Source organism: Dipodomys ordii, unplaced genomic scaffold (assembly GCF_000151885.1).
Source record: "Dipodomys ordii isolate 6190 unplaced genomic scaffold, Dord_2.0 Scaffold2, whole genome shotgun sequence".
NCBI lineage: Eukaryota > Metazoa > Chordata > Mammalia > Rodentia > Heteromyidae > Dipodomys > Dipodomys ordii.
This window is the reverse complement of record NW_012267218.1, coordinates 32388336-32400769: the sequence shown is the minus strand read 5'-3', so window position 1 is coordinate 32400769 and position 12434 is coordinate 32388336. Positions and strand designations below refer to the sequence as shown.

Below are 12434 nucleotides of genomic sequence, written 5' to 3'. Positions count from 1 at the left end.
AAAATAATAATCCAGAATCACAGAAATGGAAAAAAAGAGAAATATACATACCAAATATGCACTAACTACACAAGAACTAATTAAGCTGTGTTAGTAGCAAGAAAAAACTGCTATCTAGGACAGAGAATATTAGAAAACAATGTCAACAAAATCTTTTAGCCCAAAGATTAAGAATTAAAAAGTGGTCAAAAAAAGATAGAAAAGGAAATTTGAGAACCAATCCAGAGGGTAGAACACAAATACAAGGAGCTTTATTTAGTAAGAGAAAAAATGGAGGAGAATAGGAAGGGGTAGAGAAAATGAGCACAAGAAAAAATATCAGGATGGAAGACAGGGTTTTTCAGACTGAATAGAACAAAGAACAACTCAGTCACTAGCCATCAGAATGAATGTAAAGGACCCAAAACTAAGCTAAATCATCAGAAAAACTCCAAGCCTGGGGACAGAGAAGATAACATAAGATTTCTGGAAAGAGAAAGCAGGCCACATGTAAATAAACAGAAATGACGATGGCTTCGAGTTTCATGAAAAGCATCATTGGAATGGAAACTACCTCTAACTTAGGATAGCATAGCTGGCTGAACAACCAAGGCAGAAGGAGAAGAACGCTATTTAAGAATATGACGTTAAAAAAATATTCTCACACAATGTAATGAGCAGAGAATCTGATGGTGACATTTATAAGTACATAGAAAAGGAAGCAAAATAAACTCATTTCTTAAGTAGCTTGAGTTGGGTGTTTCTTTATAGTAATATGCAGGTAACTAAGAAATTCCTAGTCTCTTAACATCCATTCACTCTTTCAGAATTTTTGAAGAATTACAATATATTGGCAATTACATTTACCATGTTGCACAATGAACCTCTTGAACCTATTCTTGCTAACTAAAATTTTGTATCCTATGATTCACATCTTCTGAGCCCTCCTCCACTCAGCCTAACCCCTAGTAACCACCAGTCTACTCTACTTCTAATAGATCAATTCCTTTAGAATCCACTTATATGGATTATTTTTATTAAAATCAGTATGCCTATGTTCTAAATAACCAAACTCATGTTAATGAAATAATAACCCAAGGGGCTGGGAAGGTGGCCCAGTGGTAGAGCGCTTGCCTTGCATGCCTGAGGCCCTGGGTTCGATTCCTCTGCACCACATAAGCATTAAAAAAAAAGCCAGAAGTGGTGCTGTGGCTCAAGTGGTAGAGTACCAGCCTTGAGCTGAAGAGCTGAGGGACAGCGCTCAGGCCCTGAGTTCAAGCCCCAGGACTGGTACAAGGAAATAATAACCCAGGTAGTAAGTAAAATACTGCTTCTAGTCCCTTTGACGTATGATCAAAGAACTTCTTTTAACCTTCTCCAGATGGTCATTTAAAAGAATCAACTGTGCCTTTAAAAGTATAATTTAAAGTTAGAAAATGAAGCAAGTGTCAATACCTCACTCCTGGAATCCTAACTACTCAGAAGTCTGAGCTCTGAGAATCCTGTCTTGAAGCCAGCTAGGGAAGGAAAGTCCATGAGAATCTTATCTCCTATTAACCAAAAAGCCAGAAGTGTGTTATGGCTCAAGTGATAGAGCACCAGCCTTGAGCAAAAAAAGTAAAGGTCAGTGCCCAGGTCCTGAGTTCAAGCCCCAGTACTGGCACAAAGAAATAAAAACTAGAAAACTATTATGTTTTTTCCCATATTTTTTGAAAATTATGTGAATAGTATCAAATACAATGTCTCCACTTTATTTTTGGAGAAGTAAATATTAATAGCCTTGTTGTTGACCCACTGCAGAATTTTGGTAGAAAAGAATCACAAAGGAAATTTTCCATCTACCTCCTATCACACACAGAGAAGCAATAACAACAATGCAAGGATTGTTTTATTTCATCTTAACAATCTTAATGGGCACACAGCAGAATGCTTAGGAAAAATCAACTTAGTAACATTATTATTATGAAAACATCTTAATGACAGATTCTATATGATTCACTTATATTAAATTATTTGAAATTACAGGTTGGATTCTATTAGCTTGGTGTAGCAACTTGTAAATCATAGTTAGAGACTTTTAAAAAAGCTGTGAGTGAAATGGTCTTTTAAGATGTTATCATTGCTGGGTGCTGGTACCTCCTGACTGTAATCCTAGCTACTCAGGAGGCTGAAGTCTGAAGTTCAAAGCCAGCTGGAGCAGGAAAGTCTGTGAGACTCTTATCTCCAATTAACCAACAAAAGCTGAAAGTAGAGCTGTGGCTCATATGGTAGAGCCTTAAGCAAAAAAGCTAGCTCAGGAACAGCACCCAGGCTCTGAGTTCAAACGTTGATACTAGCATACACACACACACACACACACACACACACACACACACACACACACAGATATTACACATCATAAATAGCTCCAATTACACAGAATACTCTATGACCATAACCTTAAATTAAACCAGACATCAGAAACCAATTTCAATCCACAAAGGAATTCAGACAAAAGTAAAAATTGAAATGACAAAATTATGAAAGTCTTTTCATTTTCATGTTAAGTTTAGTCTGGGTGCATCTGAAGTAGGAAGCAAAGATCTACCTACATCTAGTTTAAAAATTGCTACCTTTTCCATTAACTCATTTGACTACAATATTGGCCATGTATCCAGTCTTCCATTTTCTCCACCATCCCCTTCAACCAGAGTGACTGTACTACCAATTAGAATTTTCAACCAGAAATCATGGGTGAGAGATGGATAAAAGCTACCAGCACAACTATGTTCATCGTAGCATTATTCACCATAGCTAAGATTTGGAACCAATCCAGATGCCCCTCAATAGATGAACAGATCAAGAAACTGTGATATATATATGTATTATATATATATAATATATCACATATATACATATACACACACAATGGAATTCTATGCTTCCATCAAAAAGAATGATACACCCTATTTGTAAAGAAATGGGAAAAAAACATATTAAGTGAAGTAAGACAGACCCAAAGAAACATAGGGCCTATGGTTTCCCTCATTTGTAATAATCAGTATATGTCTAGGATAGCCCTAGCAGATAAACAGAATAGCTCAACAGCTATGTACATATGACCCTATAAGATGATGCTAAGCAAACTGAACTCCAAGACACAAGAGGTTTTTCTTTGTTGTTGTTTTAAATGTACTATGTGATTTCTTGTTTCTTTTGTATCCCCCACCCCCACCCCCGTCTGACCCTGTTGTCGCTGTATTTGATTTTGGTACCCTGGGTATTGTACATATATATTTATCTGAATTAGGAAAGGGAAGGGGAACAAAAAAATGGTGAGACAAAGGACAAAGGGGGAACCAATACAACAGTGATACTCGCAAGAAAATATGTTGGAACTAATCAGTACAACTTGCAAAGGGAGGGAAAATGGGAGAAAAATGAGGGAGTGGGTAACAAGTTCAACAAGAAATGTACTCACTACCTTACTTATGTAACTCCTCTGTACATCACCTTGAAAATAAAATTTAAAAATAAATAAATAACTCAACAAAAGTAAATATAGCCAGGTACTGGCGGCTCATGGCTGTAATCCTAGCTATCAGGAGGTTGGGATCTGAGGATCGTGGTTCAAAGCCAGCCCAGGCAGGAAAGTCCATGAAACTCTCCAATTAATCACTGAAAAAGCCAGAAATTTTGCAGAAGCTCAAGTTGTAGAACACTAGCCTTGCTGCTCTCATGACTGGCAAAAAAAAAAAGTAAATATAATGGTCAAAAATTAAGGTAAGTAAATACAACTTATGGAAAGTGTTTAAGTAAGATAAAGGTTGAAAGTAGAAGCTCAAACAATGTTTGCGTCACATGTATGGGATCCTTTAATCCAGATGTTTTCAAAGCACACAATTCACAGTACTCAAAACAACCACAACTTACCTCGTCCACATTTTCAAAGGCATTGATGATATCATAAGGTAAACAAGACAGCAGGTCGATCACAAACCAGGTTTTCAGATAGTTCATCCGTATGAGTTTAGGGTCTGAAATGACCTCTCCACCAGGCCCCACAAAAGTCGTATGAAAATTTAAGACGATATCAACAAGAAAAATAACGTCCACCACGCTGTCCAGCACCAGCCAGGCTATATTGTTCTGCTTTGTTTTGAAAGAAACGTTGTAAGGAACCATAATGGCCGTGTAGAAAGTCAGGATTAAAATCACCCAATCCCAAGTCGTTTTAAAAGCACAATAGTGTAAAATGATGTGTGGTGGCGTCTTTGGCGCTTCTTGCTTATACTGAGGAAGGATATCAGATCCCAGCTGAAGAACCTAAAAGAAAAAAGAAGAAATGATTTGGGCAGATGGGTGTAGTTCCTAATGAATTCAGTCAAAGAACAGCCTATGTGTCTTGATTCTTGATTGCCTGGTCAAAAACACTTTGTAGTTTCATTTCTTTCCTTGGGAGTGCCCTAAAGTTTGTTTAATGGAAGTCATAGCAAGTCCAGTCATTCTATGAAAGTTGATCTGTCAGCGAATTCCTGGGCTTTTTTGCTTAAGGCTAGTACTCTACCACTTGAGCCACAGCTCCAATTCTAGCTTTTTTTTGGGGGGGGGGGTAAGTTTATTGGAGGATAAGAGTCCCACAAACTTTCCTGCCCAGGGTGGCTTCAAATCATGATCCTGACATCAGCCACCAGAGTAGCTAGATTGATTCACAGGCGTGAGCCACGAGCACCCAGCTCCATTGTGCTTTTGTTCCATTAGACACATTCTTCTGTGATGGAGATCTGGGAGCAGACCCTCTGTCAGACCCTCTCACAAGGCAGGGGTGTGCATGTTTATCTCCATTCTGCACAAACATGACCTGGCTGAAGTCAACCAGCCAATGCATATGGAAAATTAATGGAGACTAGAGTCTTTGAAACTGGGGATCAGCTCTACCCTTAGGAACCTAGGTGGGACACAGAACAAAATTCACATTGCCAAAAACAGAGATTATGCCTCAAATTTCATGGCAAAAGCAGATACTTTAACTTGAGCAAATTATATGAGTGTTTGATGCATACTTGGTGCTTCTTTTGGTTATGTTTTTAGAAATTCAAAGAATACAAACTTCAGGATCACAGATTAAATCTTTGTTGACAGTGTGATTATTTCTCCATGTTCTCTAAAATGAAACCTAAGACCTGACAGAAAGCAGTTTCACATCAGAATCAGGCTTACAAATTAGGGATGAGTGATTAAACAATAACAATAATCAAAAGACAAAGCAATCCAGACATCAGTGGTTCATCCCTGTAATGCTAGCTACTCAGAAGACTGAGTACAATCTGAGGATCGTAGTTTCAAGTCGGGAAGGAAAGAAGGCAGGAAGGAAGGAAGGCAGGAAGGAAGGGAGGGAGGGAGGGAAGGAGGGAAGGAGGGAGGGAAACAAGACCAAAGGAAAAAATCAGATGGGCAGAACAGTGAAAGTGTCTGCTACTGCTACTGCAGGTACTCTCACTGAATGCTGTCATAGTGTTAACATTCTTGTATTAGTGTTGTCTTTTCTTTTACTCCTTGATGACAGGATCATCTCTTACTCACCTTTATATCCTTTGTAGAGCTAAGCACAGAATAGGCCCTCAATAAGTGTTTGCCATATACATAAATTTGGGGATACATTAATTCCCTATCCCATTTGAACAAATTAAACTCCACAATTTCATAAGACTTACTAAGATGTGGTGAGCATCTCGGAGAGAATTTTTTTAAGAATATTTGGGACCCCTACAAGGAGAAATTACAAGCTAAGTATTTTAATATAATAACTAGAAATAATTATATTCATCGTTTGGGGCAAAATAAAATGCAACCAACACCACCATCTTGGGGAGCAAAGTCAGCCTCATACTTACTTCAGCTAATCTGGAATGCTTATGGACCACCTCCGTTTTATTCATTGGTGTGAGCTGCTGTAAAACACTCCGGCTATTCGTCAGCGCCCGTGTCAACCGAGCAAATTTTGTCCAACCTCACGAACAGATAAGGAAAGATAGTCTCAGTTTTTCACACGTAACGGAAAAAGAAAATGGCATTCTTGCTAATACTTAAAAGGATCTCGGCAACCATATAACATCCAGAACAAATGAAAAGGGTCCATCTAAAGGCATTTTAATACTACATAGATACTAGCACAAATTTGACATGTGGTTATAAAATAATGAATAAGACCTGTGGAGATGGCAAAGCCACTTGAATGGCCAGGGTTACTTGTCATAGACTAATACATAAATTTTTTAAAATATGCTTCTACTGTTTCAAACCAATGCTATTTCTATTGTAACAGACTTTATTATTGCTATACAATTCATTATAGAAGCAGGTATTAGCCAAATAAAAACAACCCTGCTGTCTATCTGTGTGCAGATATACACACATTTTAAAAAAAAAAGGCAATCTCAACCCATCTCAAGTATTATGGTTCACATCCCATCTTCCCCATAACACAGATAATTGTTATTTCTCTCTTATTAACAACTGCAGTGCTATCTAAAAGTTATGTTTAGAATATCTAGAATTTTAATAATGTTTTCCAAAAGAGCATGAGCTTCTGGGAGAAATGAATGTGAATTTAATGGGAAAGAAATTTCTTTTGGGATCTCAAATTGCCATTATTAAAATCATTAATTTCCAAGAAATGTCAATGAGATGTGAACAAATAGAACAAAACTAACCACATTCCAGCCCTGTCTCTACTCTCCTTTTTCTAGGAAGCTCAAAAGCTCTAGTCTAGTATAGAATTCACTAAAACTATTTGATAACTTCTCTAGTATTACCTGTTACAGGTATTTGTTAAACAACTCCTTAAAATGAGAGCTCCAATTCATCCAAAGAAATCATTCTTATAGAATAATGAAATTTCAGATGATATGATAAAAGATGAAGAAAGAAATCCAGGATTTGCCACCTTAATATCCATCAAACCACACAATGCAGGTGGCAGTGTATGTTGTTATTACTCTAGTCTAATCCTGATTTAATTGAAGCTTTGCATTTCCCCCTCCAGTTCCACTCCTTTAGGGTGGGAAAGAAGTAAAATGACATACACTGATGGAAGGTTATTCCTTTTTCTTTATTAATGCATATCATCCTCGTGATTAGAATGAAAAATATTACTTTTGGGGAATTACATGCAGCCCCAAAGCTTTCTCTCTATAATGTGCTGGAGAGAAAAAAGGCAGCAGAGATTGCATGAGCTCACTAAACACTCAGTATCAGTTGAAAAACACAGCACACAATCTCCATCGTCAACCTAGATTTTTGGTCTGAGCACCAGAGCCACATGGCTATTTGCTATTGGCCACCCCCTTTACCAAGAGGTTTTACAGAGACATCTGACACTTGGCATCTTCAAACATTGATCTCACCATTCTCTTCTCCCAAACCAAGCCCTGCATCTTCCAAGTATCCCTGATCTTGGTAACTCACTTCATGATATTTCTGTTTGTCAACACACTCATTCATGTACACAAACACATGTATGTCCAATCATTTCCAAGCCTTATACATTATAATTTATCAACAAATATCTCTCCTATTAAGTTGCCTCCTTCTAGCTATCCTTAAAATGTCAAGGAATATATCATCTTTTGATGTGTTACCACATGAGCAAGGTAGCATTATCCTAAAGACCACATCCACACCATTGACTGTGGAAAGCACAAATATGAACACACTCATTGTCTGTGTCAGCCCATTCAGCGCAACCTGGAAGCTTTCAAGATAACAACATATATCCTGGGTGGATCATTGTCTTTCTGATACCAAAGATTTACAGTGTATCCATCTCTTGATGTTTATTCATACCAACGCAGGCTTTTGCAAATTAAGTAAAGAATACATCTTGCACACCTCATGATTCCCATGGTCCCATGTTTTCACATTTTTTTAATTTTTTATTGTGAAGGTGATTACAGAGGGGTTTCAGGTACGTAAGTAAGGTAATGAGTACATTACTTGTCAACCTTGTTACCCCTTCCCTCAATTTTCTCCTATTTTCCCTCCCTCTAGCCCTCCCACAAGCTGTACAGATCATTTCCAACATATCGTCTTGTGTATATCGCTGTTGCATTGGTTCCCCCTTGTCCTTTGTAACACTGTGGCTGCTGTTACATAACACAATGACTTGGTGCAGAGCCTCACATCAAATAGGTCATAGAGAAGTAAGCAATTCATTAATTGATTTGTAATTTTGCAATCAGATTGAAACTAAGCCTTACACTGTGTTGCTAGTGCTGCTATATTGGGTTGAAATGGTAATGGTGTCCTCAAATGACAGTATCTATATTAGCTATCAATGTATTAAAATATTCCCTGACAATAATTTCCCTGTCTTAAATCACCTGAATGTTCTAATTGTATAGACTATTTCTAGAAACTTTCAAGTCTGTTACTGTTACTTACTGAAGGCTTCTATTTCTAACACAGATCATGTTGTACCTTTGTATACCTGAGTTGGATTAAATGAGAAAATAATTTTCATTCTGTGTATGCAATGAAATTTGTCTAGAATCTGCATAGAAATAAATAAAAGGGAATCTTAATGTCATCCATTTGCTGGTTCAAAGAAGAATACACATCACCAAATGTCATATGCTCTCTCCTTCCATAATACCATGTCAGGAAAGAAATACAAGAGGGAGCAGAAACATGACAATGAAAACTTACTGTCATCCTCATAGTTTCTATTGAAAAATGTACTATATGCCACCATGTAAAGTTCCTAATTGAAATATCTCCAAAAGCTCATTCAAGCTGGGCACTGGTGGCTCACGCCTGTAATCCTAGTTACTCAAGAGGCTGAGATCTGAGGATAGAGGTTCAAAGCCAGCCCCAGCAGGAAAGGCCGTAAACCACTAGAAAACCGGAAGTGGGGGGAGTATGGGAAGGGAAAACAAGGAGGAGGCAACAATGCTTGATAAGAAATGTACTCATTATCTTGCCCATGTAATTGTAACTCCTCTGTATGGTATTCTCACAATAAAAAAAGAAAGAAAGAAAGAAAACCGGAAGTGGCGTTGTGGCTCAAATGGTAGAGTGCTCACCTTGAGCTGAAGAGCTGAGGGACAGCGCCTAGGCCCAGAGTTCAAGCCCCACGACCGATCAAAAAAAAAACAAAAAAAGCTCATTCAAATATGTGCATTGATCAAGATAAATTATACTTACAATTGTACAACTACTTACAGATAATAAAAACTATTTGTGTATGCATATTTTATCAAAACATGTAATGTCCTATATATAATGTGTAATGATCACAATTGAAAAAAATCAAAGAATATCTCACCCCTTTACCTTACTTGCGCTTCCTAAAGAAAAAAGTAAGCAGTAAAAGTAAAACATGTATAGGTAAGCCAGGCGCCGGTGGCTCACGCCTGTAATCCTAGCTACTCAGGAGGCTGAGATCTGAGGATCGAAGTTCAAAGCCAGCCCAGGCAGGAAAGTCCATGAGACACTTATCTCCAATAAACCACCAGAAAACTGGAAGTGGTACTGTGGCTCAAGTTGTAGAGCACTAGCCTTGAGCTGAAGAGCTGAGGGACAGCGCCCAGGCCCAGAGTTCAAGCCCCATGACCAACCAAAAAAAAAATTCATAGGTAAAAAAATTTTCTATAGATAAAAAATATAGAAGAATATTGAAGAATTACAGAAAGAAAAAATTTTAAATACAATTGCCTTATCTGATTTACTTTCTCTGCTTTATACTGATTTCAATCGGTATACTCTGAGTTAGTCCTGTCCCTCAGCTTTCTTCCTCAAGGCCAGCATCCTACCACTTGAGCCACAGCTCCACTTCTGGCTTTTCAGTACTGAACCAGATAGAGATCAGATCTCCAGGGCTTTTCTGCCTGGGCTGGCTTTAAACCAAGATCATCAGACCTCAGCCTCTTGAGTAGCTAAAATTACAGGCTTGTGCCATCAGGGTGTAGCTTCATTATTCCTTCTTAATCCTGTATATGTTTTGCTCGTGCACACTGAAGAAGTTTCTAGATTTTCACTTTTATTAACAAAGCCACACAGAATTTCCCTCTACCTAGCACTGTGGTCTTGAAGGCATCTGTAATTGCCTGTGTCATTAGCCAAATGAGTTCATTTGATCTTGCCTCGTTTTACAATAAAACTTGGGGGGAAAAAGTAAGTGAGAAGCTACACTGTCTAGGTCAGCAAAAGAAGAAGAAGATAAAGCAGAAGAAACATACATCAGCAGTTCTAACTTTTCCCAGAGATACATTTACTGATCTCACCTTTAGAGAAACTGAACTGGTAGAGATGCTTATTCAGCACCGTCTGCTGGCACTGCTTAGATGTGGTCGATATGGGGTAAGATGAACAGGGAGCCGAAAGACTGTAAGCCTAATACTTGCTCTGTAGTTGTTCATGGCACCATCAGAACATTTGTTCTCCTAAAAGCCCAGGATGCCAACTACTTCTTAATAAAACATTAGTTTAGCTCTATTGGGTTGCAATTAACCTCTCTGTCATAGTCTGCCTAATCTTAAAAGTAAAAGGAAGTCACAGAGGCAGTTAAATCAATCTATTAGACTGCAACGTAAGATTTTTAATCTATAAGGGAAAAAAAGCTTAGGTAAACAATCATGCTCTTGGCCAAAGAGATGACATGGTAGAATTACTCATCCATCATAGACTGCTTCTCTTCAAAAAGCAAACCATTGGTTCTCACAGGAGGAAAGTGTCTTTTTTTTTTCCTTTGCTGTAATTCTACAAGAATTTTTTTTAATCTCAATTATTGGCAAGAAGGTGCCATAACTATTTGGCACTGGATATTTCACACTGTAATTATCCTGGCAGTGTGGAAAGAGTCTGTTTCAAAATACTGTAAAGTATAAATGGGCAGAGAAATTTGGGCCATCTATTTTAGAACACATAACCAACAGAATCGATTTCTGGGCTGGAACTCTCTCCTTCTGTATCAGCCTAAATAAAGTATCAAATACCATTGACTGATTATCTGAACAGCAACAGATAACAAGAATATTCTGACCACGTTGAGACTTACTGTGGGTAAGTTTCTTTGGTTCAGAACAGTACAACTCTATATCAGAATGAGCATTCTCAACCTGTGTGTAATTTTTATAGGGAAACAGGAATACAGGGGATTGAGGTAGCTAAATTTCAGTAAGAAATTCCTCCTGGAGGAGAGGAGGCAGTATAGTGCAATTGAAAGAACATAGGATGTTAAATCAGGGAGATGCTGAATGACAGGCTCTTCAATGGCAGCATGGAGATGATTACGCTAATTTTCAAAATTATAGGAATGAGCAATAATGAATACAAAGTTCCTGGCATTAAGGAACTACTCATGGAAAGGGCTATTCTTTCATGATTTTCTGCTATCATCCATTATGGTATAATTCAAAGGTATTATTAATATCATCCACTGACTCCCAGTTTAAGGGTGAAAACAAAAAATCAATTCAGAATTAATTTTGGTGCTCATGAGATTTATAATAATAGATGTATCAAATTATTTGGTTGATGTTACATGCTATAGTTACTATCTCAGAGATAATTCAGAAATAAAATTCAAACAATCCATTTTTTCAAATCTTTCAACCATGTCTGAGATTATTAGTTAAAAAATATAATTTAAGCAGAAGGTGAGTGGCGACCTAACCAACCAATTTGACATCTCTTCAAAGGAAATGGACACTTGCTCCAATCACTGTTTCTTTTTCATTTAAGTGGATAAGAAGACCTAGCTATTCAGGAGGTTGAGATTTGAGGGTCATGGTTCAAAGCCAGTCCAGGCAAGGAAAGTCCATGAGACTTAAGCTCCGATTAATCACCAGAAAACTGGAAGTGGCGCTGTCACTCAAGTGGTAGAGTGCTTGCCTTTAGCTAAAGAGCTCAGGGACAGTGCCCAGGCTCGGAGTTCAAGCCCCTTGATCGACAAAAAAAAAAAAAAGAAGGTAAAAAGCCTGCCATTCTGGTACAAGACTATAATCCCAGCTACTCAGGAGGTAAAGAGAGGAAGATTATAAATTTAAAGCCAGCCTAGTCAAAAGTTAGCAATGAACTGTACAACTGGTAGCTCATGCCTATAATCCTAGCTACTTAGGAAGCTGAAAACAGAGGATAGAAAAGTCTATGGGATTATGTCTTTAGTAAACCAGCAAATTGCTGGACTATAGGCATGTGACTCAAGTGGTAGAAAGCCAGCCATGAGCAAAGAAGGTGAGCCAAGAGCACAAGGTCCTAAAGTAAAGGCCCAAGTAAAGCAAGAACCCATCTCAAAAACAAAGAGGGCTCAGAGTGCAGCTAGTAAACACTCACAGCCCTGGGTTTGATCTCCAGAAGCACAAAAGAGGAAGGAAAAGGAGAAGTGAAAAAAGGAGAAGAAAGAGAAGGAGGGAAGAAGAAGAGAAGAAAGAAAGAAGGGGAAGGGAAAGGCAGGGAAGAAGGAAGGGAAGGGGGAA

General features: G+C 38.0%; 1 protein-coding gene across 1 annotated transcript in view; it reads right to left on the bottom strand.

The window, feature by feature from the left end:
* Kcnh5 (potassium channel, voltage gated eag related subfamily H, member 5) overlaps positions 1-12434 on the bottom strand; it is a 275839-nt gene that overhangs the window by 224167 nt on the left and 39238 nt on the right. The window contains exons 5-6 of the mRNA XM_013013844.1: positions 5853-5968; positions 3892-4284 (exon numbers count right to left, since the gene is read on the bottom strand). Coding sequence (XP_012869298.1) covers positions 3892-4284; positions 5853-5968 — 509 coding nt within the window. The remainder of the gene's footprint in view (positions 1-3891; positions 4285-5852; positions 5969-12434) is intronic.